The following is a 27,642-nucleotide window of genomic DNA, read 5'->3' as shown; positions in this document are numbered from 1 at the left end:
AGTGGTCGCTGAGGCGGTGGGGCGCTCCTCAGCAAGATGGCTGCATTGCTGCGCGCAATAGTGGCATCCTGCTGAAATGACGCAAGCCTCGGCTTTACGCTCAGTCCTCCAGGCGCTCGGCTCCTCCGTCTCCACAGCTCAGATCCCGCCCGACTCACAGCCGGAAGACCCGACCGGCTCTACCCTCCGGTGGACCGAGCGGAACCGGTTCATCTGAGTAAGTACCCAGCGTGGATTAGCTGTTTGCCCACTCCTCCTCCTCCTCCTCCTCCTCTCTCTCTCTCTCTCTCTTTAGAGGCGTCGTTTGTGTGTCCCCCCCCCCCCCCCAGACAGAGAAAACCGCGCCGCTGCTTGTGTGTTGTGTGTCTTTTGTTGTTGTTTCCTGAGTGTGGCTGTGTGATCAGCCGGCGCTTTCCCTCCCGCACACCGAGCCACTTCTCCGCAGCTGTCGGTGTTTTGTTGCCGGTGGAGCTGAGGGCAATGTGTAATCTCAGCTTTTTTTTTTTTTTTACTGGAGGTAAAACACACACACACACACACACACACACACACCGATGGAGCGTATCTCGGTTTGAAAGTGTGAATGTGGCTCTCTCGGCTCAGACAGAGTCGCCTCGGCGCATTTCAAATTTTCCACACATGGTGGTTGGTTGGCTGGTTAGTTGGCCGGTGGGTTGGTTGGTTGGCTGGCCGGGTCTCCCTCTCCCTTTGCCCGCCTGCTGCTGCTCTCAGGCCGCCTGGTCTTTGGAGAAACGCTCCGGAGAAGGAGCAGGAGAAGGCTGACAGAGGCTGCGGGATATTTAATCTTTGTGGAAATGAAACTATGTGTACTACACACACAGATGGGGATCGTTTGTTGTCCTTCTGCATTTGTCTGTGTGTGTGTGTGTGTGTGTGTGTGTGTGTGTGTGTGTGTGTGGCGGGGGGGACAAAGCGCTCTGTGTCTTCTTGTAACGCAGCTGGACACAGCTGTTGAGTCGAGCTGCAGCTCCAGACCTGGGGCAGGACGGGGCTCCGTGGTCCGGGATGGGGGGGGGGGGCAGTATGGTGGGAAAAACTCTTGACACCCCCCCCCCCCCCCCCCCCCCCACCAGTTCACCACCACATGACTAGTACGCTTGGGGCATTTTGACTGACTTACCTTTGCTGCCTGTTACTGCTGTTGCTGATGTGTCTGCCTCCGGGGGAAGACAGAAGCTGCTGGATAACATCAGTGGAGTCTCAGCAGCCAGAACTAGATTTGATAAACAGGCTCATTTGTAGCTCATTAGCTAAAACTTAGCCTGAGTCTATTTCAGCTCCATCCATCCCCGCTTCCTCAAATACTATTACACAAAGTATATTGCCAAAAGGGGGTCTTGATAGGTTTCCAAATGCCTTCCTGGTTGCTGTGTCTAAATGTGCCATATGGTCATTGGCTACTGTAGATTTCCTCCTGTGATCGACACCAGACCATTACATCCATTTGGTGGCTGTGCACCCTGGGGTGAAAGTGGGCTGGTACAGCTCACAGCATCCTGTTGTCAGCAGGTCCCATCAGCATTTATATAGGTTACAAACAAGTACCAGCAATCCTGTGAGTGGATGTTGCACCCCCCCCCCCCCCCCCCCCCCCCCCCGCCCCCCACACACACTTGATTTATTTGTCCATCTTCATGTATCTGCCTCTCTCTCCTACCCTTCCCTGTTTGTAGTGCGTGTATGTGCTCATGAGTTGCTGCTCACATATGGCTTTTGGTTCCGGCGGCTTGCAGACGAGACTGAAATGAGAGTCTCGCTCCTCCTTGTTCCTTTTCCTCTCTGTCTCTCTGAAGCAGGAGGATCTATTCTTAGTCGTCCTCCCTCTTCCTCATCACCTCAGTCATCATCACCGTCATCGTGCCGTCCGTTCGGCCTGGCCGTCCACCTGTGGCACCTCCGCTGTGAGCTGATTAACAGCAGTGCAGGTGATTTTTTTTTTTTCCCCCCTCCCCACCGTTTGGGTCATGATGCAACACCTCTGATGTCACCATGTGAGGAGGTGGTTTCCATGGTTACCAGGATGTCTTCTCCATCTGTCTGTCTGTCTGTCTCTCTGTGTGGGTGTGTGGGAAGGAGTTCCCATGACTGTCCTTTCTGCCCAGTGCATGTTTGCGTGTGTGTGTGTGTGTGTGTGTGTTTTTTCTTTTATTTTTTTATGCATATTGTGTTCTGTCTGTAGCAGTATTGTCAGGATGTTATGAGGGTGATGAGATGAGATGATTGTCTATATTGCAGTCCTGAAAGCACGAGGCCAGCACAACCTGATCCCTCTGGCTATTGTGTGTCTGTCAGGTCGACTGAGGAGCTTGTCGGCCAATCGGTTCGTCCACGTGACTGAATATATCCAAACTAAAGCAGCAAAGGTTGCAGCAGTTTGTGCATGTGTTGTTTTGGGGTTTTTTCTTATGCTGAAGTCGATGTGCAGGTCTGTTGATGGTGGTTGCTTCTGCCATTACTTGCCTTTGGAGTTAGCAGGGCTTGGCGATGCAGTGTAGATGCAGGCTTTGTGTGCTTGTGTCTGTCACATGATAAAGCAGCGTGTCCCTGTGTCCCTGTTGTGTTTACAGTGCAGTCTGTATTCAGAGTCCAGTTGGGATGGAACATGGAGGCAGGATCCAGTTCCAATTGGCTTGCCTTTTTATTTCTTTTCTTATCTCTTGTTCTCACTCGTGTGCTCTGTGAAACATTGCGGAGTGTTTTCCCATTAGACAGACTGCATCTGTTTCCCATCTTCAGCAGAGAAACAAAAAAGTCTCAGATAGGAGCTGTGAAGTCCCAATTCCTGCATGATGTTGGACTGATGTGAGAAAAGACACGGAGCATTCAGCCTTCATTGAGAACCTGTACATTAAATACAAAGGCAAGTGAGAGTGACTTGGGTATGTTTTCAACCAAAATATGAATGTCTCAGTGCAAACAGCACAGCACATCTTTAGCTCTTGAAGATTCAGTGCTCCCTGACCATTAGCTGCTTTTAGCTGAAGATTTGTAGGTTTCAAATTCTACTCTAGATTTTAGGAGTGAAGCTATCACACGGGAGATATGACTCTCTTTTCCCTCTTCGTTTTGGAACAGCTGGGCACTTCAGTTATTGGGAGATCGTGATGATAAATATTACACAAGCACAATCTAGGGATAAGAAAAAAATGTGTGGTGATAACATTTCTTTGAGACAGACCTTTCGTAATTTTGCAATATTGTCCAGGTTTTATGTGTGATGGCACTGAAGGCCTGGGTGATGCCATGCAAAGAAGTCCAAATTGCTGGACATTAACGCCTTCAGCCACCTAAAGTTTGACTGCCAAGGTTCATCTGGCTTCATAGAAAAATTCAGCAGGGAGTCGTCTGCATAACCATTTATTTGTTTGTTGTTTTTTTTTTTTTTTTTTGAAAGAAGCATTCATATGCAAAAAAAAAAAAAAAAAAATCACACAAATGTTTTTTAGGAACTATGAAATAAGGAGGAGACCAGATATAGGTTGGCCCAAGCCTGAGGATCAAGAGTTGTTTTTTTTTAATAGATGTTTAATTACTGCTATCTTAAAAGCCAGTGGTGTGTAGCATGTTAATAATGAAAAGTTAATCAGGAGTGATTACTCAAGCAAAAATGCCACCGAGCAGCCTCAGTTGCTCGGTGGCATTGCTCGGTGGCCTAAGGTCGAGTTGATGGGTTTAAATGAAGATATTGCTGAAGTTAGCTCAAAGATCTGCAGGAGGGAAGCAGTCTAAAATGGAGGCTGATTCCAGGGTGACTGTACTGGATAATACAAAGTCTTTGGAAGGAGCTGATGAATTAAGTTCAAGAATTTTCAAGTTCAAGTTCAAGCTTCAAGTTCCTTGGAGTACATATATCGGCCGACCTCACCTGGGCCGTCCACACTTCGTACCAGGTGAGGAAAGCCCACCAGCGTCTTTACTTCCTCAGGAAGCTAAAGCAGGCTCACCTCCCCCGCCCCCTGCTGGTTAACTTTTACAGGGCATCCATCGAGTCCATCCTGACCTACTGCTGTACAGTGTGGTCCACCAGCTGCACAGCCAAGGACAGGAAGGACCTGCAGCGGGTGGCGAGGACGGCGGAGACAATTATTGGGACCACACTTCCCCCCCTCAGAGACACTTACGCTGGCCGACTGAAAAAGAAGGCCAGAAACATCAGCACAGATCCCTTACACCCCGGTTATCCCCTATTCTGCCCCCTCCCCCATGGAAAGAGATACCGCTCTCTCAAAGCCAGAACTACAAGACTCATTAACAGCTTCTTCCCCCAGGCCGTCAAAGCCATCACCCCACCCCCACCCCCACCCAAAGACTGACAATGGCCACACTCACTACCAAGTGCAATATCCCTTCCCCCCCAAAGACACCTACCTGCTGTAAATAATGACATTGCCATAATGTAAACTCTTTTGCACTACAGTATACACTGTTTCCCGTATTTATCATACCCATTCCCATATTTATCATAACCATTCCCGTATTTATCATACCTTGGAAATACTTATTTTATATTTTATATTTTATATTTTATATTGTTTTTTATTGAGATATCGCGCTTTTGTGTTTTTCTTGTTTTTCTTTCTCGCTGCCATGTGGAGCTGCTAAGCATATTTTCACAGTTAATGTTGGTGACAATGTGAACAGTGACAATAAAGGATTCTATTCTATTCTATTCTAAGATTAAAGGAATAGACAGCAATATAGAGCTATCTGTCAGTCTGGCTACAGCAAGATGAGCACTCGGAGCTTTTAGCGTTATAGAGGGCTTTTTTGGATGCGAGTCCACATTAGCTGAGGTGTTTTGGAATTCCTTTTCATTGGAGTGACAGTGTTTATTGTTGTACGCAGTGTGGCTGCAGGGCTATCAACAAAATCATCAACTTGTGTGGGTGTAGAGTTGAGATAGCTGTCCTCCTTTGTGTTGGCATACGGCAGAGAGCACTTTGAATTTGTTTGTGTCATTTTCAGTGAGACACCTACTGAAATGGAATTTGTTCCTCAAATGCTGCTCAGCGCTGTGTTGTGCACTCAAACAAGAATTAAAAAAAAGAATGGCAGAAAAATTAAGGTTTAGGGGGAGTATTGTAATACAAACAATTCCTGTGACGCATCTCTGAATAAGACTGGGGATATGATTAAAACAGCGAAAGGATTCGTTGAACCTGTACCTGAAGGATTTACACTCTCTCTGCCGGCACTAAAAAATAAAAGTGATTAACGTTTATGAATAGCTTTGAGACTTTTTCACCGAACAAAGGTGATCGTTACGGCCACTGAGTGTGGCTGTAATTCAGGCTGTGAAAAAACTAGAGACAAAATGTCACGTGTGTCTGGATTTGTGTGGATCACCAGCTGGGCTGAACTGTTTCCTGGAAGAAACCCTGCTTGGTAATTTTTGCGTACATTTGCCATGTGTGTGTTATTTTCTGATAATCAATTTGAACCTTATCACCAAGCAAAACTTCTGCCAGGTGATTGTGAATGATAATATCTACTGTGCTCTTGGACAGCTGATTAAAAACTGTTGAAGGGTCTATTCAGAGAAAGGTCCCTGCGCTGCAGCCTGCGTGTCCCTGTGCAGGATAATAGACGTGGAAACACACTGGTTTGCATCTGAAAGACTGACATGGTCTAGAGACATGAAACAGACTCATCAGCACCTCAATGGTGAACATTTCAGTGCTTTTCACTCGATCACACACTGAAATGGTTTTGCCAATTATCCTGCAGCACCATCACAGGTTACACACAGATTGATATTTATTTTCTTCAGCTGCAGTAATTCAATGAATATTGATGCCGGGATTCTTTTACTTTTGCTGCTTGTTGGTTGGGTTGTTCGAGGTACAGATGGATTTGGATAAGAAAAACATAAACATGTCTGACCTTGTGAAGCTGCTGTGTTGGAGGAAGTCTGTTCTTCAGCCATGTGCAACTGTCTGTTATTAAATGTGATGAACAGGCTCTCACTCAAACACACTAAGCTTGAATATGTAAAAGCAGTGATTGTAAAGACATCTTTTTATACCTCTCCCATCAGCAATTAGCCACATTTATTTCTGTTAAATCTCCTGAATCAATAGATCTGTGAAAGTTATAGTCTGGGTTATTTGAGGTTGGGTTGAGTGGGGTACTTATCTATATTCTGTATATTTCCTGCAGTAGATTTACATCACCTATCTGCCAGTTTAGAGAGGCAGCAAATTGAACCGACTCAGCTGAGAGATGTGTTGCTGTTGTCAGGGTCGCCATGTTCACAAAAAAAAGGCTGATATCATTTAATGTGTCAGCTATATGTCTCACTGTCAATTGAAACATTTCAACCATTTTAGCTACCATATTAACAATGTGAAACTGATCTGTGAAGTAATACAATATTATCCTAGCTCACAGGCTCAGAAACAAAGAAAAGGGCTGTCTGATGGAATGTGAGATGTTTAAAATATTCTGAAATACATTTCTGCTTCAACTGATATTTTTCTTTTTTTCCAATGGGAATGATTTGAAATGTAGGAAACATATACAGGGCATTACTCAGCGCTCTGCTGATGCACCCAGCTCATCTGAATATACTGCAGGAGATACATTGACTATAGCGCCTCTCACATCCAAATGTCAAACAACACAAACTATCATTTTAATGCCATCCTCTGTCACCTTACAGGTTATTCAGAGAGCTTTAAACTTTGTTTTGGAAGAGCCAAAATGGTTGGTTTTAAAGACCAACTCCTCTGAGTTGCAGCGTGTTTCAAGTCACTGCATTAGGAAGTCATGACATCACTAAAACATGTCTTCTCTTACTTGCGTTTCCACCCTTTTGATTCTACACCTCACCCACCGACCACCTCAGGCTCTGGCCTGTTTTTACGTTAGTCATACTAGGAAGCAGCAGAACGAGGCACTATGGGAGGGAATGAAACGGGCACGACAACTTCTTTTTTGCTCTTTCAAGGAATCTGTCGTGCTCTTCAAAACTTTGTAGTACAAATAGCAGCCAGCTGCTGCCTCAGAGGACACATTTTACCCAGTCTTTGGTGAAACAATCCATTTTTGGGTGGTCTAGTTCTACCTACTACAAGATTAGACCCAAGACAGCTCAGATTTCATTGACTGCTATTCTGGATAGATTTTTAACAAAAATCTGAAACATTCTTGCTCGCTATTTGCTTACAGTGCTTTGCGTTGACCTTCTGTCATTTTTGTCTTGTTTATGTGAAGTGGTAAGAGTTGACTCAGGCCAATGTACATGTTACAAGATTTTACACAATAGATGTAACAACCTGTCTGAACCCTGCTCTTGTTTCTTTACCAGCACATGTCTTAGCTATGTGCAGCATGTCTCTCATTGTCAGTCACATGGCCGGGTTATGATTTCACCCAGCAGAACAGAGGAGTGCCTGTGTTTAACCCCTCCCTCTCTCTTTGTTTTCATGTCCATCCCTCCCTCCCTGCACGACTACTTGTCAGCTTCATTACAAGACTGAGAAAGAGGAAAAAAGCCTCTGCACTCACAACAGCATACAGAAGGGGAGAGAATTTAGGGTGCACTCTTTAAACAGCAGGAAACCACTCAGGGGAAACCTTCACTGTCCACCAGCCTGCGTGTTGCTGGCGAGGCTTCCCAGCCTTGTCAGAGTGATGGAGTGCTTAAACGGGAACAAGAGGAGAAGTGCAGCATTTGCTTCCTGGCTAGAGTAAATACTATGTCGTGTTGGCCAGGGAGTTGGACTGAAACTCTGCCTCTCTCTCTCTCTCTCTCTCTCTCTGTGTGCCTGTGTGACCAAGCTGCACACAGCAGTGATTCTCCACCAGTGTGACGTGACTACACATTTAGATTTCTGCAGTACAGTAAAAGCAAACACAATGACACATTTGTTAGCGTTCAGCGGGAAGCATTCCTGGTTGCTGACGGTGATAATAAATTCAGTTGTAGGTTTTAGCACATTTTCATAGCCATGGCGGTAATATCTCTGGGTCACTGATGGGCCTTTTTTCACAGGAAACATTTCAACATGTCACAGCAGGAAAAGTACAGGCATGGATGCTGTTTGTGCTTGCTCCCTTGCAAATTTGATGCAAATGAGCAGGATAATTTCAAGGCAGGACTAAGTTCTCATTCAATTTTTGCAGTACTGTGCTGAAGTAGCTAATTTTCTAAATTAACCATATATAATATAGTATTCAGTTGATGTCCAAAACAAGTCAATACAATTATAACAATTTATTGAATGCATGTGATTGTGAAATGCTATCAAACTCTACTCTCTCTCTTGTTCAGTCTTTTGTTATGGACAATTTAATGTTAATATGTAACGGAGCATTTGAAGTAATAAAAATCCTGTAAAGCCAATGGCAATATAAAGCAGTTCTGCTCCTTGATTTGCACTATTGCTTGCAGTGGCCTTGTTTTATATACATATGTCAGCCAACTAAAGTCGTATTCAAGTGGTTTATAGTGGAGGTGCACCTCTTCCCCTCAGTCAGAGGCTTCTCTCGGATCAAAGTGCTATTTCATGCAGAAAATGTTATATATTTAATGAGTGTGAGCATCAGCCAAGCTGTCATCCACTAACTAAATTGATCTTGATATTAGATACGTCAGGACATGGCCGGCTCACCACCTCAGCTAAGCATTTTTTTTCTGGGGGAACACCCCGCACTCCACATATTTCCAAAAGCAGCAGCAACAGCAGTATGGCAGATTTACTGACTGATTTGGTCACTTCAGTTGAATACGGAGCGGTGCAGGCCAGAGGAGAGTGGCTCAACGCTGAGCCGGTGCAGCGTGATGAAGCAGGGGATGAATCTCTGCTCCATCACAGGTGAATAGGCTGAGGGACCAGACCTGGAGCCCCTGAGGCCCCCCTGAGGCCCCCTGAGGCCTCTGACCACAGCTGAAGTCATCATTTCCCCTCCCAGCCTTTCAAATCTGTTTTTACCCCTCACTTCTTCTTTTTTTTTTTTTTTTAACTAGGAAGCTGAATCATAGTCTGGCACTGCTCGTAAAGAGAACTGATGTGCACAGAGGAGAGAAAATAATAATAATAAAAAAAAAAACCGTTGAAATGAATTGCATAATCGATGCATCGAGATGTGGACGATCAGACTGGCAGACGATAATCGATTATAAAGACATTATAAAGAGCACCCTGTAAGTGAACTGTGGCAGCCTGTTTCTGGTGTCTCCGGTAGTCAGCGGTATTTTTGAGACGGAGGATGAGCCCTGTTATTGTGGAGGACGTCGGAGCTTTGGATTTAACCGACTCTGGTAAGAAAATGTGAGCCCCTCAGAGAGCTAGCTACGTTAGCCGGGGAACAGTTGCAGCTAACGGGCTACACTTAGCTTCACCTGCCGCAGGTTTATCACAGCACAAAGTGACGGCCAAAGCTGTGTTTTATTGACTCTTAGCTTTTAAAAAAACGTGCTTCTTATTATAAAATACGATTTTCTTCTAACGTCAGTGGGGTTTGTGTGCTTTATTACCTTATCGTTGGGCTACCTATGTTAATTAGCTTGTTTGCTAATTTCATATGTTTTTAAAAGGAGCAGTTAGCCGACTATTAGCCGTCATGCTAGCAAATATCAACCAAACTGCTCTTTATTTGTGGGCTTTTTTATTGTGTAGACTGAACTTAAAGCAAAATAATTTTTAGCTGGCGTTTAATGGTGGTGTCACTAATAACATGGAGCAACCGCAACTTAATGGTCAAAATTTACTGTTTGTAGTTTGATATTATGAAACACAACAGGAAAGCTATGTCTGTATTATTTAGTTGTGTTTACAGTTAAATGTAGGCCTAGTGGTAATATAATAAACAAGTAAAAATAAGAAACACCGTATAAATTAGTAATGCTCCTTGGTGTCTGCTGTGTTTCAGATTCGATGTAATGTTCACCGTATTCAGGAAATGCTCTAATTTGCTGACAGATTTGTAGTATTTGCTGTCATGAATACTGTTGTCTGCTGATTATGGACTCAAGCTTTGTAAAGTGAAAAATGCATCAACAAATGCAAGCAGTCATTTATCAATCATATTGTATCATAATGTTGATGGAAACGAAACCACGTGAAGAATTGAGGTGATTCATCCTGATATGAAATCCCATTGCGAGACAATTAAAGGTTCACACCTCTATTAACTGCCTCTGAAAACTTCCTCATTAGCTGTCAGTCTTTTACTTTTGCTGAGCTAGTTTTTCAGGCTCTGCGGTCGCTCGCTCTGCCTCTGGCACAATCCTGTTTTTGAGAAACCTTCGCACCACACACTGCCCAGCCTGTGTGTACGTTGTGTGTTTATTCAAGCATGCACACTCACATCTCCCTCCACAGACCTTTTTTGAGTTCCTCCTTTGACAAACTGCCTTGTAAAGGAGGCTTATTCACACAACTAAGGGTTGTTTATGGCCCACCTTCAGGTATGCAGGAATGGGCAAGCTTCTTCGTTTGCCAAATCCTATTCATTTTAAGGGTCTGGGTATTTGCCGTATAGTAAGTATTCCTCTTGAATTTTAACTTGAATTTCAACTTTTAAACTTGAGCTACAGGCCTCTCTCCTGTAAGGGAATACTATTTTATAGTATTTTAGAATATGTGCTGAAACGCTGACAGGAGGCTTTCTTTGCCAAATCTGGTGCAAGTTTTGGTAGAAATGACGCAAAACCTGCTAGCTGACATCATGGAATTAAATATCTCTGAATTAGGGTACTACTTTGCTTTAGCAAATTTGCCCCAAGATAAATGTGAGGCATCTGGAGCGGGTTGCATGGTTGCTGAGGTAGATGTGTGCCAGTTAGCATTAACATCTCTTATCCTCTTCACACATAAGATGTTTATCAGATCATGTTGGCTGAGTGTTTGTGTGTGTGTGTGTGTGTGTGTGTGTGTGTGTGCTTGGAGATAGTTGCTTGGTGTGAAGGTCTTGGCTGACTTACCCAGACTAAGCTTGTCCCATTGACACACTTTGCATCTGCAGGAGTGTGTGAGCTCAGAGCAGAGCCATCCAGCTGTCCTGTGGGTTAAATAAACATGAAGCAACGCCCCACTGTGGTCTCGTATGTGGCACTGAGAGGTTCACTGGATAGAGCTCAATACCAACAGATGCTGACTCTAGCTGAAGTCGCCTTTTCTAAAAGTGTATGCACTGCTCTCATACTTAAAGGAAACGCATGCAAAAGAGTAGGAGGATGCTAAATAATACTGATCCCTTAGTTCAAACGCCTCTTTCTTGCAGTGTTTCAAAACTTGCAATCATTGACTATGAAGCTGTGTACATTCACTGCATTTCTTTTGTGTTCAAAAAAGAGCTTTCTTCGATGCAACTGTTCTTTAGAACAATTTTTTGAGGACTGTGGAGCCAGAACTTGACAAAACACAGCTTTCAATTGCAGATGTTTGTGTTCTCTGTTTATGTGCTTTGGTAATCATCTCAGGTTCCCTTTGAGAAATGGAACTTGTTCTTTTGAGATGATTAATGGAACAAAAAAAAAAAAAAACTGCAAACGATTGGAAGGATTTAAAAATGTACTTTTCAATAAAGAGCTTAAACTCAAGTGGGCCTGATACATCAAAACAAAAACGTCCCAGGAGACTCTGTGATGTGATTTTGCAAAACCTGTTAGTAATAACTTGAATTTCAACACATAGATTTTTTTTGCTTCATTGAAGTTTCTGTCTACTCTCTGCCTTATTACAGCGGCAGTGTTATTTATTTATTTATTTATTTATTTATAGGTATGTGGAGCTTTGTGATAGTCGCCTACTCGCCTGTGTGTATAACTCAAGTAATAGCAGCATGGCTTGCAGACTCATACAGCCTAGCATTATCCCTGCACACAACAATAGCTCTGGGACTGCTAGATCTATTTTTGGCCAGCTCCTACTCACGATTTGATGTCTCAATACACAAAAATCAAAGCCTTTCAGACAGATGCTACCTACACACTTAAGATCCCTTTGAAACTTCAAATCTATCAAGGCTGCTTAAATTTCTTAATACACTTCTGTCAGGGGTTTTCAGAATTAAGGAATCTCTGTGCTTTGCTAATTCAATATTAACTCAAGTCCCATACTAATAGCCCAGAGTTAAAAGAGCTTTGACTGGAGTATCTCTCCTGGTGGCTACTTGTGCTGTTTCAGTCTCTGCAGCTCTGGCTTTACTGGTGTTTCACTGGGCGTGATGCTCCTGACAGGTAACACACACCCCTGCAGCAGTTTTACCGGGTACCAACCTCATCTTCCTCAGTGCAGACCTCTCATTTAAATGACATGTGTCAAGAGGCAGGTTTTGCTCAATGATATTGCTTTTGAAACTCTGCCACCAGTGTCTCTCTTGTGAAAATGTGCCTGAGACTGCATTAAGAGTTTCCAGTTGTATATGTCTGTGTGGCTTCATGAGTGTGTTATTGGACAGAATAAGTATGAGGAAAGAGTTGTGTCAGGCTGCCAGGAGCAGACTGATGAGATGCTCTGTTGACAAGGCTTCACACTTAGGACGTGGGTGACATGAGCTACACATATCCTGTGTGTGTGTGTGTGTGTGTGTGTGTGTATGTGTGTGTGTGTGTGTGTGTGTGTGTGTGTGTGTGTGAAACCTTTTTTTTTTTTTCCAACTCACTCTCACTTGCCTTGAGCCTTGACCACAATAATGTGTAAGCTCCACTCATATCTCAGACATTCATGTAATTTTCTATATATTAATTGGTACAATATATAATCATCACTTATGCAAATAACGTTGAAAATGTTTTTCAAAAGTTTGAACTTCATGCTCAAGTTTAGTTGTTAATTTCTACTGTAGAAAAGTTGAAAACTGAAAGCTGGTGCACCAGCAATGACTAATAGTGTCACATTGCAATGTCTGGATTTTTTTTTAACCACCTGTATTATCTCTCATGACTGCTAGCTTTCCACATAGCTGGACATCTGGCTGCGTCCTCCCTTCCTTTTGTCTTTTCCACTACCCCCACTCTGTTCATCCTCCTTCCTAACTAACACCGGTGGTGCAGGTTTTTATTTTCATGATGGGTGATGTGTGTGTGTGTGTGCATGTTTTTAGATTGGCAGCAGTCAGATGGACTCCATTCATGACAGAATATAGCATGTGCGAGTGACATGGAGACTATCTATCTATAGTGTAGCGTGGCTAACACTGTCCGATTGACTGACAGCCTTGTGTCAGCTGTCCTGCTGAATGGAAGCGTTATACTTTCCACTTTTCTGAATAGTAATCAAAATTCAAATTATTTCACGGCCCCTAGTTTTGCACTTGTGTATGTCAATTCATGCATTTAGTATTATTATTATTTTATTTATTTTTTATTAAGTGTGTTAATTTCTCTTGGATAAAAACACTTTTTTAATCTGTTTGTTCCGGTGTTCTCCGTCCTGTATCTTCTGCCTGAGGACAGCAGTTCAACCAGGTGATCCCCTGGGTGTGATTGGTCTCAGTGGATGTGTTGGGCTTTTTTGTGGCACTGTGAACTGTAAAGTTCATCCAAGGAGGGGAGAGGGCAACTGATGATTTTTCTGACCTGAGGCAATGACTATCTGAAGTGTTTTCCTCTCTGCTGCTGTTCAGCTGACATAGCACACAAACATACAGTATGTCAGCAGATGGTCTTGTCTTTTTTTTTTTTTAATCAATAGCTTAATGCAACAGAATAGAAATTGTATAATATTAAAAACCAGAAAATAAAGTAATGACAGTACTTGAATTCAGGTCATGTTGTTTATTTCCCCACTGGGTCCCCCCCGGTGCTCCTACTTTGCATGTAATGTCAATACTTTTGTTTAGCCCTGAAAGAAACACAAGGTTGAAGGAATAACTTTAATATATATATATATATATATATTTATTTATTTATTTATTTATATTTTAATATAAAAGCTCACCTAATTTTCTGCGGATGTGTTACGAGTCAGCCTGCATATGAGGCTCTGAACATCAGGTATGAGACAGATGCTTGTGGGAATTGGAGGAAATAATTTGTTTTTGGTGTCCTGTCCTGAAGCCTTATACAAAGGCCCTGCTCAGACCTGGCCTTTGCATCTGACTTGGAGGTCTAGTAGGTCTAGCTCTACATATGTCAGTTCATACTTGGCTTTAAACTATCTCCACATGCACCTTAAGTCACCATTAGTGATCAGATCTCACTCTCCTGGTTTATATGCAATTAAATAGATGTTGTTTTTAAACTACTCTGACAAATGGCACAAATGCCAAGTGGCACAGAAGAGTTGAGTGGCTCACCAACTCATAGCTCTACAGTAAAATAAACTTTTATCCATTTCAGATCTCAGATATTTTCAGTCAGTTTGGACTAATTGGAGCATGGCAAAGCGTCTGAACGTTGTCCAAGTGATCAGATATCAAGCTTGTCTTGGGTGTGTTTACACATCAATGATCAGATCACCAGAGATGGACTGCAAACAGTGAAAATATAGCTCAAACAGGCTACTCTTTAAACATAACGGAGTAGCATTAAACACACATTCATCATGTTTGCACCAAATAACTGTTGCATTGCTGTGAGAAAAGAGTGTAGAATGCAATTTACATCATGTGACCCAATTTGTTGTTGTTAAAGACATTAGTTTGAGTGAGAGTCTATAACTAAACGAACAATTCAGCACTGTGTGATATCTCTGAAGCACGTGGTAAAAAGAGAACTGCAGTGGTGTGCATTTCATTGTATTTGCAATAAATCTAAAAGGTCTTCTCTCCATCCTTGGTCAGGTGAGAGTGCGATGAGGAAAGGTTTCAGAGTGTGAGGCCATGGGCTGCACCTCGGCCAAGCAGGTGTCGGCCGTGCCCAACGATGAGGAGGGACGCGGCAAGGCCTACAGCAACGGAGACCTCTTCACAGGTCAGTTTACATACAGACACACACACACACACACACACATACTCGAGGATGTCAATAAAAGCTTCATGGCTCCATTTCGCTGGGTTAATCACCCTGTCTGCCCTCACAGTATATTCTCTTCATTATAGTTCATGGTCCTTTGGCAGCGTTAAGTTCTCCATTTCAAAACAATAACTGTCAACACAACAGTAAGCTATGGGAGTTGTCCATGTTCAGAGTTCATGTAAGAGAGAGGAAGTAAAGTTAGTGAAACTGAGGTATTACATCTCTAAGGTGTCATGTGTCCTGTGTGTTTTTGTCTGTAAGACTGTGAAATTAGAAACCAATGGGAGTGGAAACATGAAGTTGTTGATTTAGAGGGAAAATGAATGAGTCACTGAGAGTGAGCTGCAATTGCACTGTTTTGTAATTAAAGGGACACAGATTTTACACATGAACGTCTGTTTGAATGCCACATGGAGTTTTACACAAGTCAGAATTTTGTTGCCTCTGCAACTTTGATTTGAGCTGTTCCTTTTTATATATATGTGTGTCTGTCGTGAGAGCTGCAGCATTATGGAAGTGAAACATTAGATTATGGGAATGTCTCTTCAAGAGTTTCAGTTTAGTAACAAAAAAAATCATTGATCACCAACCTAGAGGCAAGATATAAAAGAAAACAGAAAGATTTGTTTTTTTTTTGGGGGGGGTGGTTTCCTGCTTTTTTCAAAATTGCGAAATACAGGATTATTCCCTCAGTCCACTGGAAAAAAAGAACTTCACTCCTGGACTACTCAAAAAAATTAAAGATTTTCAGCCTCAGGACAGTGGTTTCATAAGACACTGCTTCAATCTCAAACCAATAAACTTGCAAACAACTGATTTAGTCACTGGATTAGCTCAATAGACAGTTATTCAATGGCAATTTTAAGCGGTAATTTTCCAATTTTTTTTTTTTTTTTTAGCTCAGTTCTGAAGCAAAATTGTTAAAAACAAAAAGCACAATCCATCCTTTCTCCTTTATTAGAATTTGCTCCTTCATTAGGACGTCCCGGTACTTGAAAGAGAATACTTGTAAATATGAGTATTTCAACCTGTGATGGTGGAGTGGTGGACAGGGTCACCCCCAGTTATTTCTGTCTACATATCAAAGTGTGTTTGAACCAGACACTAAACCCCAAAATGTGACGTAATTCTACAGATTCAATTCATACAAAATAAACGACAGATTAATCGTTAATGAATATAATGGTTAGCTTTGGCCCTGGCTTTGATTAAAGCAAGCAGGCTGTTGTGAAAGTGAGGGACAGGAATGAAAGTGAGAGATAGAGAAAGAGAGTGATGATGAGTGGTTGGGAGATTAACGGCGATTAAGAATTAGGAGCAACACTCTGGTATGACTGCTCGCAGGCAGATGGATGTGGCAGATGACGATCCACAGGAGGTCTTCTCTCTGTCTCTGTCTCTCTCTCTCCCTCTTCCTCAGCCTCTCTCTCTTTTCTCTGTGACCTCTCCTCGACTCGACGTTCTTTCTCGTCCCCTCTCATTTCTCTCCAACACTCCAACTCCTAATCCGGCCCTTTCCCCACAGCCCCTCCCCGTGACCTCCCTCCTCTCACGTCTCGTTTCCCTCGTCGTCTTTTAAGGAACAACAGAACAAGGCAGGGGATGAGGAGGGAGGGATGGGAGGAGTGGAGAGTTTTCCTTGAGAGAGGAAGGGAGAATGTCATTAGTTGAGACTGCTTCTCTGTATTTTTGTCTTTTCTCTTTCTCTTAAATCTTTAGTTATTGTGTGGATCACAGCTTCCTTGCCCCTGCTCAAGGCCTCGTTCGGCCCTCCTCTCGCTGCCTTTCTCTCTATTTTGGGTGTCGTTCCCCCCCCCTTTCCTGTCTTCATCTCCTAGTGTTTCTTCTCTCCAGTTCTTTTCCTCTCTTCTCTGGCACAACATTAGGTCAGAGCTTTGTGTCTTTTCACCTCCCTTCCTCTTTCCTCCCTCTTCCTCCCATCCTATCCCGCAGCCTTGCTGTCATTTGGTTGAAGAGGAATCCAGAGTGACTGCTATTTGTGGAGGTGCGAGACACAAATGACCTTGATAGGTTGGATTATACTTATTCCGGCTACAACCCCCTTTGAGTAACCATCTCTTTCTTGTTTTCATCCACTCTTATCTTTTGCTTCTTCCTTCAACTCCTCTCTGCTCCTTTTTCAAAATCGCTAAATAGTCTGTAGTCATTCGTTCCCACTTGGCTTGCCGGCCTTTCTGCCCTCAGCCAAACTGGCTTAAAACATCCGGTGTACTTTCATCACCAGGGCTGAAAAGATTGGTCAATCTCGGCTGGTCAGCCCGCCTACGCACATAAATTTATTCCCAGTAGACTTTGTCAGTATATGTCCACATGCAGTTGTGTTCATGTATGTGTTTATGTGTTGCACATTAGTCAGAGAGTGAGCCCGCTTCTTGCTTACGCTGATCCGCCTCTGACGGATTGTCTGCCAGTCAGTGTGTGTGTGTGTGTGTGTGTGTGTGCGTGTGTGTGTGTGTGTGTGTGTGTGTGTGTGTGTCCCAGATATTCTGGCTGCCCACTCCGTCAGATTCTGGCCACTAACCCTAACCCCCCTCCACCCCCCTCTCAGTCGCTCACTCGCACAATAACCGGAAAAGGCTGAGCTCCATTACACAAACACTGAAGGATGAAGAGGGAAAACAGCAACACTTTCCACAACATCACGCTATTGATGTCTGCAATAATCACAGTCGGAGGAGATTGGCGTGAAGATAGAGTTTGTAGTGCTGTATGTTCATATGATTGCGTATGTGGCGCCCTAACTATATACACAACATGGTGGCTTGCAGACTTCTCTGTTTGTTTTGGCAATAGTGTTGTTTTGAGGCAGTGAAGCGGTGGAGTTGTGAGGGTCTGTCATTCTCACTGATTACAATGCAAGCATCTCTCTGAAATGTCTGTCAGATGCAGATGAAATAATTTTCAAGTATGTTGGTCATAATGTAAAAGAGGGAGACCTGTCAAACGATCGCTGGAGTGTTTAAACTCCCAGGGAATGAAACTGAATTACCAAAAACCAAATGTTCCTTTAGTGCCAGGGACGGCACTCGAGTCATACTTCTCATACTCATACTTCTTTAGTTGCATCCTGGAACGAACTTGTGCTGACACATTTTAGAGAATTTTTCTCTTCCTCTTCAGAGATCACAAAATGTAAAGTCAACAATCACAGTTTCCTTGTACAGTGTGCGCAGAGGAAAACATTTCTTACATAGTGCAGTACACAGAAGTACTGAAACGGGTTCCTGGTCAGTAGGTTAAGTCTGGGATCTTGAAGTTTACATATGACAGTTGACAGTGACATCAGCACGCGCACATCCTTCCTTACCTCTGCTGATGTCCCCTTGAGCTGCTTCCATGTGCACTAGCACATGCATGCACTATTACATGTGCAATTTTGTACATTTATTGGGGTGGTTGTGGCTCTTGAGAATGAGCGAGTCGTCCACTCATAAGGTTGGGTGGTTGGTGATTTCTGCTCTTGGCTGATCTGTTTCATTCACAAGGTGTGCTGATGCTGATGCTCCTGACCTGCAAAATGGATGATTTTATGTGTTACACTACCTGCCACGTGACTGGCTAATTGGATGATTTCATGAATAAGGTGCTTACAAAAAAAGCCTTTTAGTCTTGGTCCAAGTAAAAACACATATATTTGTGCCTTCCACTCTCTGCCATTTCTCAGGCATAATGGTTTGATGCTTTTCTTTGTTGTATACAAAAGGAAATAAAACATATTGGGATGTTGGATTGTTGTTTGAATAAAATAGCTCATTTGAGATTGTTGCCTTCAGGCATTTTCACTTCTTTATTTACAAAATGATGATGTGAGACAATAAAAAAGATCATTAGTTGCATCTGTATATGTATTCTGCTCATCCATATACAAACAGTCAAGTTCACATGCAAAGAAACTGACTGATTTCTGCAACATTAGGCTAATGAGATGAGTGCCACGCCATGGTCTATAGATGCTGATACATTATGTATCATTTAATCTAATGCTTCCTTGGAAGGAAATCTGATATTGAAGAACGTCAGTAGCAGCAGAAGAAAAATAAGATGCTTGGTTATTTGCAACACATTTCTCCATCAGGTGTTTGTGGCCTGGTGCCTTGGGTGGGTAGATTAGGAGCTCCCAGTATGCTGCTCTTGGCTGTAAATGGCTTCATTTCAGTATTTTCACATTTTCTTCAGAAGCATTTAGTAACAGACTCAATGTTGGAAAATGTACTTTCAGTGAAATCTGGTCCTGATTTAATGATTTTTATCCCTGCCAGCAAAAGGAATGGCATTTATGTCTGTTCAGAATATTATTCACCATATTGATAAGTTTCTAAACGCAATGGGTGTAATTGCGTGCGTGTGTTTGTTAGTAACTTCTTGTTCAGGTGTAAATGTCATGGTCAGGCTGGTGATGGCCTGGAGCCAGAATGGCTGAGAGGTCAGACACACACCGGGAAGGACAGAGTGACATAGCCACAGGACAGGCGGGCCAGCTGGAGATGTGAGAACAGACACACAAACACACGCACACACCTATCTAATGAAAGCTATGGAAATGGCTCACACCCATATAAACACTGCAGTAGCATAAAATAACAAACGTGCTGATTCAAACACACAGCGTTATCTGAAATAGAAACATGGTCAGGCGCACACACACTTGTGAACCCGAAGTGCCTGGCGGTACCTTAAGGTCAGTGCAGAGCTCCGGTCTCTAATCACAGATGAGAAAGATGTCCACACACAAAATCGCAGCTTCTCAAAATAGTCCTTCCTTTTCATCTTTCCCTTTCCGACGGTTCCCCTCCCTCTCTCCCGAAGCAAAGCCCAGCATCAGCGTGACGAAACACCCTTGTCATTTCTTGTGACAATGACTGCCGCAGACACACACTCACTCACCCACATAACTACTCACACAGCATGACCAGTTTTTGCTCCCATCTAAAATGAAGCAAGGTCTGTGATGTGATGAGTCTTGATTGGTGTAAGATGGGTCACTTTGATCTATCTGTACCCGTCACATTAAGCTCACTGATGCTCCCGTAACAAGAGCAGAGCATTCAGTCAGCCTGCAGCTCACTCAGATTACATTTTACTCATTTGCCGCCTGAAAATGTGTATTTTGTTTTTTTTTCCTCTTCTTTTTTTCTTTTTGTATAGCATAAGTGCAGTGAATTCCACTCCTTCCTTTTAATCTGTATCCACTTTAAGCCCCAGATTATTGGGCTTGAAATGTATGTGGATCACCCGTGTAATGTGCAGAAGAGACGAGGAAATGGCTCTTAAACGTAAATGGCTCAGCACCTTACGTTTTCCATGTTAACGGAGCCGACCCATGCTTGGTTTGCTCAGGTAGTGTTATAAAACCATTTGTGTGTGTATGTGTGTCAGCATGTTCAGACAGGAGCTGCTTTGCTCAGACACGTTTACATTCCTGAGACAAACAGAAGGAAAAGAAGTCGCTGTTTGTGTCCCTCTTTACTCTTTCTCTAAAGCTGGCTTCCCTCCTTGTGCCATTTTCCTTACCAAAGATCTCATATTGGTCTCAGCAATGTTGCTCGCTTGAGAGACAGACGTGGAGATGATCGCACACAAACACACACACACACATGCATTCAGAGAAACAAAGCACACACTCAAATGCAAAGGTGATCCAGGTGCTGGATGGATTGTTAGCAACAGAAAAGGGAGGGCTGAGCCCTTGAGCCGGGTACAAAGTGGCACAGTCACATGCATAAACATACAAACAGGCAGATTGCTGATGAGTGAGGGCAAAATACAAAGTGTGCAGCAGATAAGGCCAGGGTGGGCAGTTGTGTGGTTCGGCATATTGGCTTCTGCTTTATCAGTTACATGTTCTATAACCACGTAGTCAGCAGAAATGACTGGGTGTTTGTACTATTTCACTCAAGGTTAGGATAAGCTTAGTAAAAAAATTGTAAAATATATATATATATATTTGGAATTACATGGGCTTCAGAGAGTAATGTGAGTAACCTTGGATCATTGAGAGATGCATAATCTAGTCTTAAACAGTGATGTGGGATGCTTGGCGCTGGGCGTGGTGCTGGTGTCATACACTGCTGAGAAAGTGTTTCCCCTCTCGGTGCCTCCGTGCTTGCCTTAACTGTCTTAACTGTCTGAGCTGGCTGTGAAGCCTAGAAGCTGTTTAACTGATCTTTAATCCCCTCCAGCTTTCTACTTCTTATCTTGTCCCGTTTTTTCTTCTTTCCCTCTTGTCTCTTCTGTCTCCTCTTGAACCTCACTTACATGTTACATATGTTTTTCCAGCTCGCTGTTGTTGTCGCGCTCTTGTTGCTTTCTCGCTCCTAAGATGAGTTGCTTCAGATAAATTGGAAAGGAGATGACTACTAGTGTTCCCCTTTTTACCTCAGCTGCCAGGTCCACTTTCTGAAACACTGTATCAGGTCTTAGTTATCAAATTACTTTAGGCAAATTATAGCTAGATTTAATGGAGTAGTCCCTGGTAATGTACAGTAGAGCTGATATGACATAGGTCAGTTATTTGAGCCTTTCACGTCAGGATAAATAAAGAATGTCTGGTCAGTGTTTCTTTTTTGGGAGACAGCGCTCATAAATCCACGTTGTTTATTTCTCTCCTGCCTGTCTCTCTTTCTCTATTCTTAATCATAACCCTCTCTCTCTCTCCTCAGATGAATACAAGATGAAGGGAGTAGAGGAGGTGAAGTACATGAGGGGGGATGAAAATCGAGTGAATGCACGCAACCAGGAGAACCTGGTGAGAGACCCACAAAACCACACACTTGTCCACTGACAGCCTCTCATCATCAGACAGACTGAGACCTTTTCCTGACAGGTTGTCAACTGGAACAGATTCATATTTGTGTCCAGCGGCAGCCTCTGTCAGCCTCACCAGCCCACACATACACACTTAATTGGCTTTTGCACAACTGCAGAGACACACACATACAACGAGGTGCATCACACACAGGTAGAGACAACATGCTGGCGTGTGTGGAATGTGGAGGGTGATTTCCACCTGCAAAGACCTTTAGGTCTTAAACATACAGAAATGTTATAGCATCACTGGTGAAGTTGTTCCCTTTTACCCAATAACTTTGCAGATAACAATGACTTAGTCCTTTGTGGAAATTAAATATAGATAATCTTCATAAAATCCATACACATCCACACTCAAATAAGATGATGACAAGCGTCATGATGATAAGCGTAGTTGAATTAAGTGGGAGCTGGATCGTTTGTCCAGGAAATCAGGTCGTTCAGCTTGGCATGCTGACAAGTGGTGAGACGATAACCAGTTCACCTTTCATATCCTGATATAGAAAAACGTAAAAGTAGTCTCACTCTGCTACAAATTACATTACTGTAGCTCAAATAACAGCTTTAAGCACCTGGCTATGGTGTGAGGGAGTGCATCTCCGATGTGACAAACACAAAGCTTGATGCAGGTTATTGCAAAAGACATATAACTATTTTCTATTTTGGTTTTTTTTTTAAACTGCAAAAATGAAAAGGCTGTTATATGGTGATATGAGTTGAGTGTGCCATTGGGAGACCAAAAAAAAAAAAAAATATATATTTTTTTTTTTTACACAGGAACAACTTCGTAAAATCCCTTCATCTGGTCAGACCAGTATCTGTTTGTTTGCCTTTCGAAAAAAAAAAAAAAAAAAAAAAAAAAATCCCTTCAGAGAGAAATTCACACATGCACAGCGAGCAATGAGAGTTGCAGGTTGCGGAATTTGTCAATCACTGCCAAGTTACTGCAACATTTTACTGTACACAAAGGTTACAGAAAATTAAATGCAAAACTGCACAGCGTGACTCACCCGCCTTCATTTCTTTATTAGACTTGTATTCGTTATATGAGTTGCCAACAACCCATGGCTGTGGTGCAGTGGCAGCTGGGTGAGGAGGTCACAGTATAATACGCTTAAAGTGACGTGCAGTCTATGGTGTGGCTGTTTGCTCATATGAACTGTTTGTTTTTTAACTGCTTTATCAGCTTGTTGGGTGTGTGTGTTTCAGGAGAAGAGTAATGTACAGTACAGGGGCAAACAGCAGAAAGAGGTGGCTACAGCAAACATCAAGTCAAAGTAAGTGGTTGGCAGCACCCTCTACACAGTAAACAGCTGGTGGAAATGGGCCAAAATATATGAGCTATATATCTTGGCCCCCATTTTGGCACCCATAACTTAAACACTAGATGCTAAATAAATACACTGACTGTTGGCTTCTGACAGCACTGAAAAAGTATGTTTAACATAAATCAACAATACGTGACAAGAAATGTTCCTTCCACAGACAGTAGTTCCAATTATCACTATGAATAATTAGCTTTGTGAATTGTTGTAATGTCAGTTGAACTGATCCACCAATGAACCTTTACATCAACTGCACTACCAGTCAAACAGACCACCCTAATTTTTCCAGTTTCCAGTGATATTTTGTTATTTCAGGTCTGTTGAAGGTTGTTAAAATGAACATAAAATTTGTGAACTACTGAAAGACTTTAGCATAAATTCTATGAAAAAAAAGGATTATTTTTTTCATAGAAGTCAGAAATTGGTTCCATATTTCTTCCCAACTCCAACCCAATTTGTCCTCACAACCCTGATGCCTCATTAAGATTCGACCATCAGAACATAAGCAAGAGAGAGATGAGTTTGTTAGTTCATCCTACAACAACATAAAGACCCAAAGCAATTAGAAAAACCAGACAGCAGCACCGTCTTCCAGTGGACTAAAACCACAGTTTGCTTTGCTTCTTATCTTCTGTCCAGTTCATCCCAAACCAGCTTCAAGTGAAACACAAACGTGGGCCGAACTCTGCGAGCAGTGTTTTATTTTTACTGTAGATATTATATAAAGAGTGTGTTAAACTGCTGAGTGAATCAGATGTTCAAGATGTTTAGTTCAACAAGAAGATCCCATGAATTCTTTAAAATAAACAAAATGTTTGTTTGTTCTGTGCTTTCATATCAGAAATGCGGAGAGGCTGAATCATGTACATTCAAATATCAGATGGAAAAATGTGATTAATGTCCATGAAGATGTTGATATCATGCTGTGTAAAGTAACTGACATCCTGTGTGTGTGTGTGTGTGTGTGTGTGTGTGGATGAATCTCTGAAAATGTTGTATGTATTGGTTGCTTGTAGCTGCAGAGTATTTAACCTTTTGGAAGAGAGATTGGGTTAATACATTATAAAATGATTGTTTGAATTCCTCCATAGCCACAACGATGGATTTCTCATACTGCGTTTAGCATTGAGTGTGCGTGTGTGTGAGTTTGTGTCTGTGCTGTGTGGGGGGTGTAATGGAAAATTCTCATGATGTATTTCTTGCCTCCCCTCTCCTCCTCTTCTGCACCCTCCAACTTCCTCTCTCCCTCCCTCCCTCTCAGCATTCACACGTCAGAGAGCCAGCAGGAATTTTTCAGGATGTTGGATGAGAAGATTGAGAAGGTAATGGAAGGGGAGGCAGAATGAAGGGGGCGGGGGGGGGTTGTGCATGCATTCAGTTATTTTCATACACTAAGGCAAGAAACTGTTGGGTGTTAATGTTTAGACATGATTTACAACAACAGCATCCACCGGCCCACATTGGCATTCTGCATTTTGATCTCAGCAATCAGCTCAATGCTCCACATCTGTGTGGGGGAGGAACAGGTGATTGCTGCAGTGATAAGCACTTACTAAACTTTGTCATCCACTTAAATTACTCTGGTAGTCTCTGACGTTAAATGTGGTTACAGTGAGTAATGACTAGAATCAGCTTCGGCAGCTGTCATTGTATACATTTCATTTTTCAACTCTGCCTCCTTTGAGTCTTTTCAGTGCTGTGTTGGGAGAAGAATTCAGATGCATGCTGTTAGAAATAATTAAACTGCATTCAAAATTACACTCAAAGCATCAAATACTATCAGTGTAATATATTTGAAGTTACTAAAGTCACCGCCAAATAAGTGTGAATGTTTTTGCGTCCTCTTGTACTGTGAAGATATGCATTAATAAACGGTCCAAAACTTTTTGGCGAAAGTTTTCTTTGATTAAGAAAAACAAAATATAATTAGTTCTTTAAAGCAAAGTGAGCATTTAAAATATTTACAATCAAATTACCTGATCATTTTAAGTAAACATTAATGCTGTTGCTGGACTGGATTGTGTTCTAAAAGATTCCATCCCTGGTAAAAATTGGATTGTCAATCAATAGTTGGTTAATAATAGTTGGTTTGTGTGTGCTTTGAAATACAAGCAGATAAACTTTCAACGACTTCATAAAAATGTATTGGTAAATATAAAGTAAGATTAAATGCTAATGTGGAAAATTATCTCAACATTGTATTTAAGCACCTTTTTTTATTTACTTATTATTTGCTTCTTTTTGAAACAGATTTTTTTTTTTTTTTTTTAGCATATCACTGTTGCAGCCAACATTTGCTGTCAATGCTTTTTTTAAAGGGAGATGAGAGTGTGGACTTATGAGATAAGCTCCGAAGGAAAAGAAAGAAGCTGACTTAGTGCCTCATCACAACTAAAGAAACAATACATGATCGCTGCCCACACGCACTTTACTTTTCTCCCTCATCTGTATTAATATGCAAGTATCTGTAAATAAATGAGGGTCTGTTGAAATGTGACTGGAGAAAGAAGTGCGTGGGGAGTTTGCTGCATGCACACAGTTTAGAAGGATATTAGTGAGTTTACTTAACTGGAACAAATTGGAGTGTAAAAAAAAAAAAACAGCACCTCATATTCTCTGTAATTCCTTTTTTTTTTTTTTCTTCTTGTTTTTGCAGGGACGAGACTACTGTTCAGAAGAGGAGGAGGAAGATGGGACATAGCACTGAGGCCCCCAGAAGTCACCCCCACAGAGGGCCTCACTGTGTCTGTGTATGTGTGTGGTGTGTATGCGCGAGTGTGTGTGCGTGCGCGTGTGTCCAAATGCATACATTTGTGCTTATGTGTGCCTGAGAGAGCTGAATCAGTGTTTTACCGGTAAGATTGTTTATGTAATGGGACACTATGTGTTGGGATGAGTATGAGTGTGTTTTATGAAGATCTGTCAGAGATAGTATTTTAATCGCAAGTGAAAGAGTGGGGGATAAATAAGAACGAGAGAGAGAGTGTATATTCGATAAAGAAAACTTTCTACAGAAACTACAGCCCTCCTCTATGGGCTCGTCACTCCTTCAGGCCCCTGAGTGGACAGACGGAGGTGGCAGAGCAATGAAGGGATGGACAGATGGACAATGAGGGAGAGATGGAGAAGAATGTGATGGATGGGTGCACATCATGGTGGACAGAGAGAACGACTTGCCACAGAGTTGTATCTTCGAGGGGGACAGCAGCACCTCGACCCCCCCATCTGTCCCTCCATATCTGACTGTCTTACCCTCTGTGGTCCAACCCCAAATATTTAATCCTTAACTATTGGTCAAAGGAACTCCCATATATGAAGGCCAGAAGAGGACAAATATTGACTCTGGTGTGTGTGGAGGAATGAGTGACACATAAGTGGAGAAGAAAAGAAGCTTGGGAAGGAGCGGATGCTGAAAACAGGAGTTATGTAACACCACCAGGGTCCACACTGAACTTTATGGCCTGCCTACCCAAAGTCAGGCCGGCCTCGGCCACAAGGGACTGAGAGTGAGGGTGAAGAAAGGTGGAGTAGAAAGAGAGAAAAATTTGGGATATTTTAATAAGAGAGTAGGGAGCAAGCCCGTGATTTAGAAACTCAAAACTCCTCCTGCCTTCTGAAGTCAAGGACCTTTTTTTTTTTTTTTTTTTATTCTGTTCCAGCCACTCATTCAGTTAATTTTTCCTTATCTGATTTTTTTTTTCTTCCCTTCTTTGACTCTTGGCTTCGAGTGTATCTTCATCATCTTCGATGTCATTATCATTTTTTGTCACCACAGCAAAGCTGCATAGTGCTGAGCATCTGTGTCTCAACCCCGTCCATCCTCCTTTATATACCACAATGCTGCAGATCCTAGCTGACAGATAAATTGGGTCTTTTTATTGTACATACGGTACCAACAAACCTGTACATGTACTTAGAAACCACACAAACACACAAGCTTTATTCCTTCCATTTCACTTGGACCCTGGCATGTGCGTTTATCAGAGGTATAAAACTGTGTTTCTGCTTTTTCTCACCCATACTCACACACACACACACACACACGCATATACACTTTCAGGCTCTGAAACAGCAAAATGGGTTGAACATAATGCTAGGATTCGTGGTTGCCGTGGAGACACAGACCTGATCACTTTTTTTGTTGTCATCTTTCCTGGATACTTCCTGATGTATTATTTTGAATACTTTTTTTCTATTAAAAGTAAAAAACGCAGAAGCTCTTAGCATGCACGTCTTCTTAATGCGCACTGTGTGTGTGTCCCAGTGCACATGTTGCTGTGAGCTGAGTAAAGGGATGCCGTCATGTTGGCCTTGGACTGAGCAGTGTGGAGTCAGACTACTTTCCTGTGGTCATGCTGCCTGAGGCCATGCAGTCACACTGTGTTTTGCCACCTGCTGGCACATCGTCAGCACTGCAACAAAGGCTTCTGACCTGCAGAGCATTTTTATACACAGCTCAACATATCAATACTTGATCCTGCGTGCTTTTCCTTTTCTTTTCTATGCCAGTGTAACTGTCAACCAAAAATAGACATGCTGTTTAGTAAAGATTTAGTTCAC

At 42.5% G+C, this 27,642-nt stretch overlaps 1 protein-coding gene and 1 long non-coding RNA gene across 6 annotated transcripts; one reads left to right on the top strand and one right to left on the bottom strand.

The window, feature by feature from the left end:
* The first annotated feature begins 20 nt into the window (after positions 1-20).
* LOC115041963 (uncharacterized protein C1orf21 homolog) lies at positions 21-27,305 on the top strand. 5 transcript variants are annotated; one of them, XM_029499898.1, is made up of 6 exons: positions 21-217; positions 14,755-14,884; positions 21,610-21,695; positions 22,967-23,034; positions 24,344-24,404; positions 25,739-27,305. In XM_029499898.1, exons 2-6 carry the CDS (start codon positions 14,794-14,796, stop codon positions 25,781-25,783), a joined length of 351 nt encoding a protein of 116 aa, XP_029355758.1. In that variant the 5' UTR covers positions 21-217; positions 14,755-14,793; the 3' UTR covers positions 25,784-27,305. The 5 variants fall into 5 exon arrangements, with proteins under 5 accessions (XP_029355758.1, XP_029355762.1, XP_029355759.1 ...); XM_029499902.1 differs by lacking the exon at positions 21-217 and adding an exon at positions 362-517; XM_029499899.1 differs by lacking the exon at positions 21-217 and adding an exon at positions 1,662-1,946.
* LOC115041964 (uncharacterized) lies at positions 16,431-19,752 on the bottom strand. The gene is made up of 3 exons (XR_003840653.1): positions 19,623-19,752; positions 18,258-18,460; positions 16,431-16,567 (listed from the first exon to the last, which is right to left on the bottom strand). It is a non-coding gene; the product is annotated as an uncharacterized LOC115041964 (long non-coding RNA).
* Positions 27,306-27,642: the final 337 nt, after the last annotated feature.

This window comes from Echeneis naucrates, chromosome 4, assembly GCF_900963305.1.
Source record: "Echeneis naucrates chromosome 4, fEcheNa1.1, whole genome shotgun sequence".
Classification (NCBI taxonomy): Eukaryota; Metazoa; Chordata; class Actinopteri; order Carangiformes; family Echeneidae; genus Echeneis; species Echeneis naucrates.
This window is presented reverse-complemented; position numbering and strand designations above follow the sequence as displayed.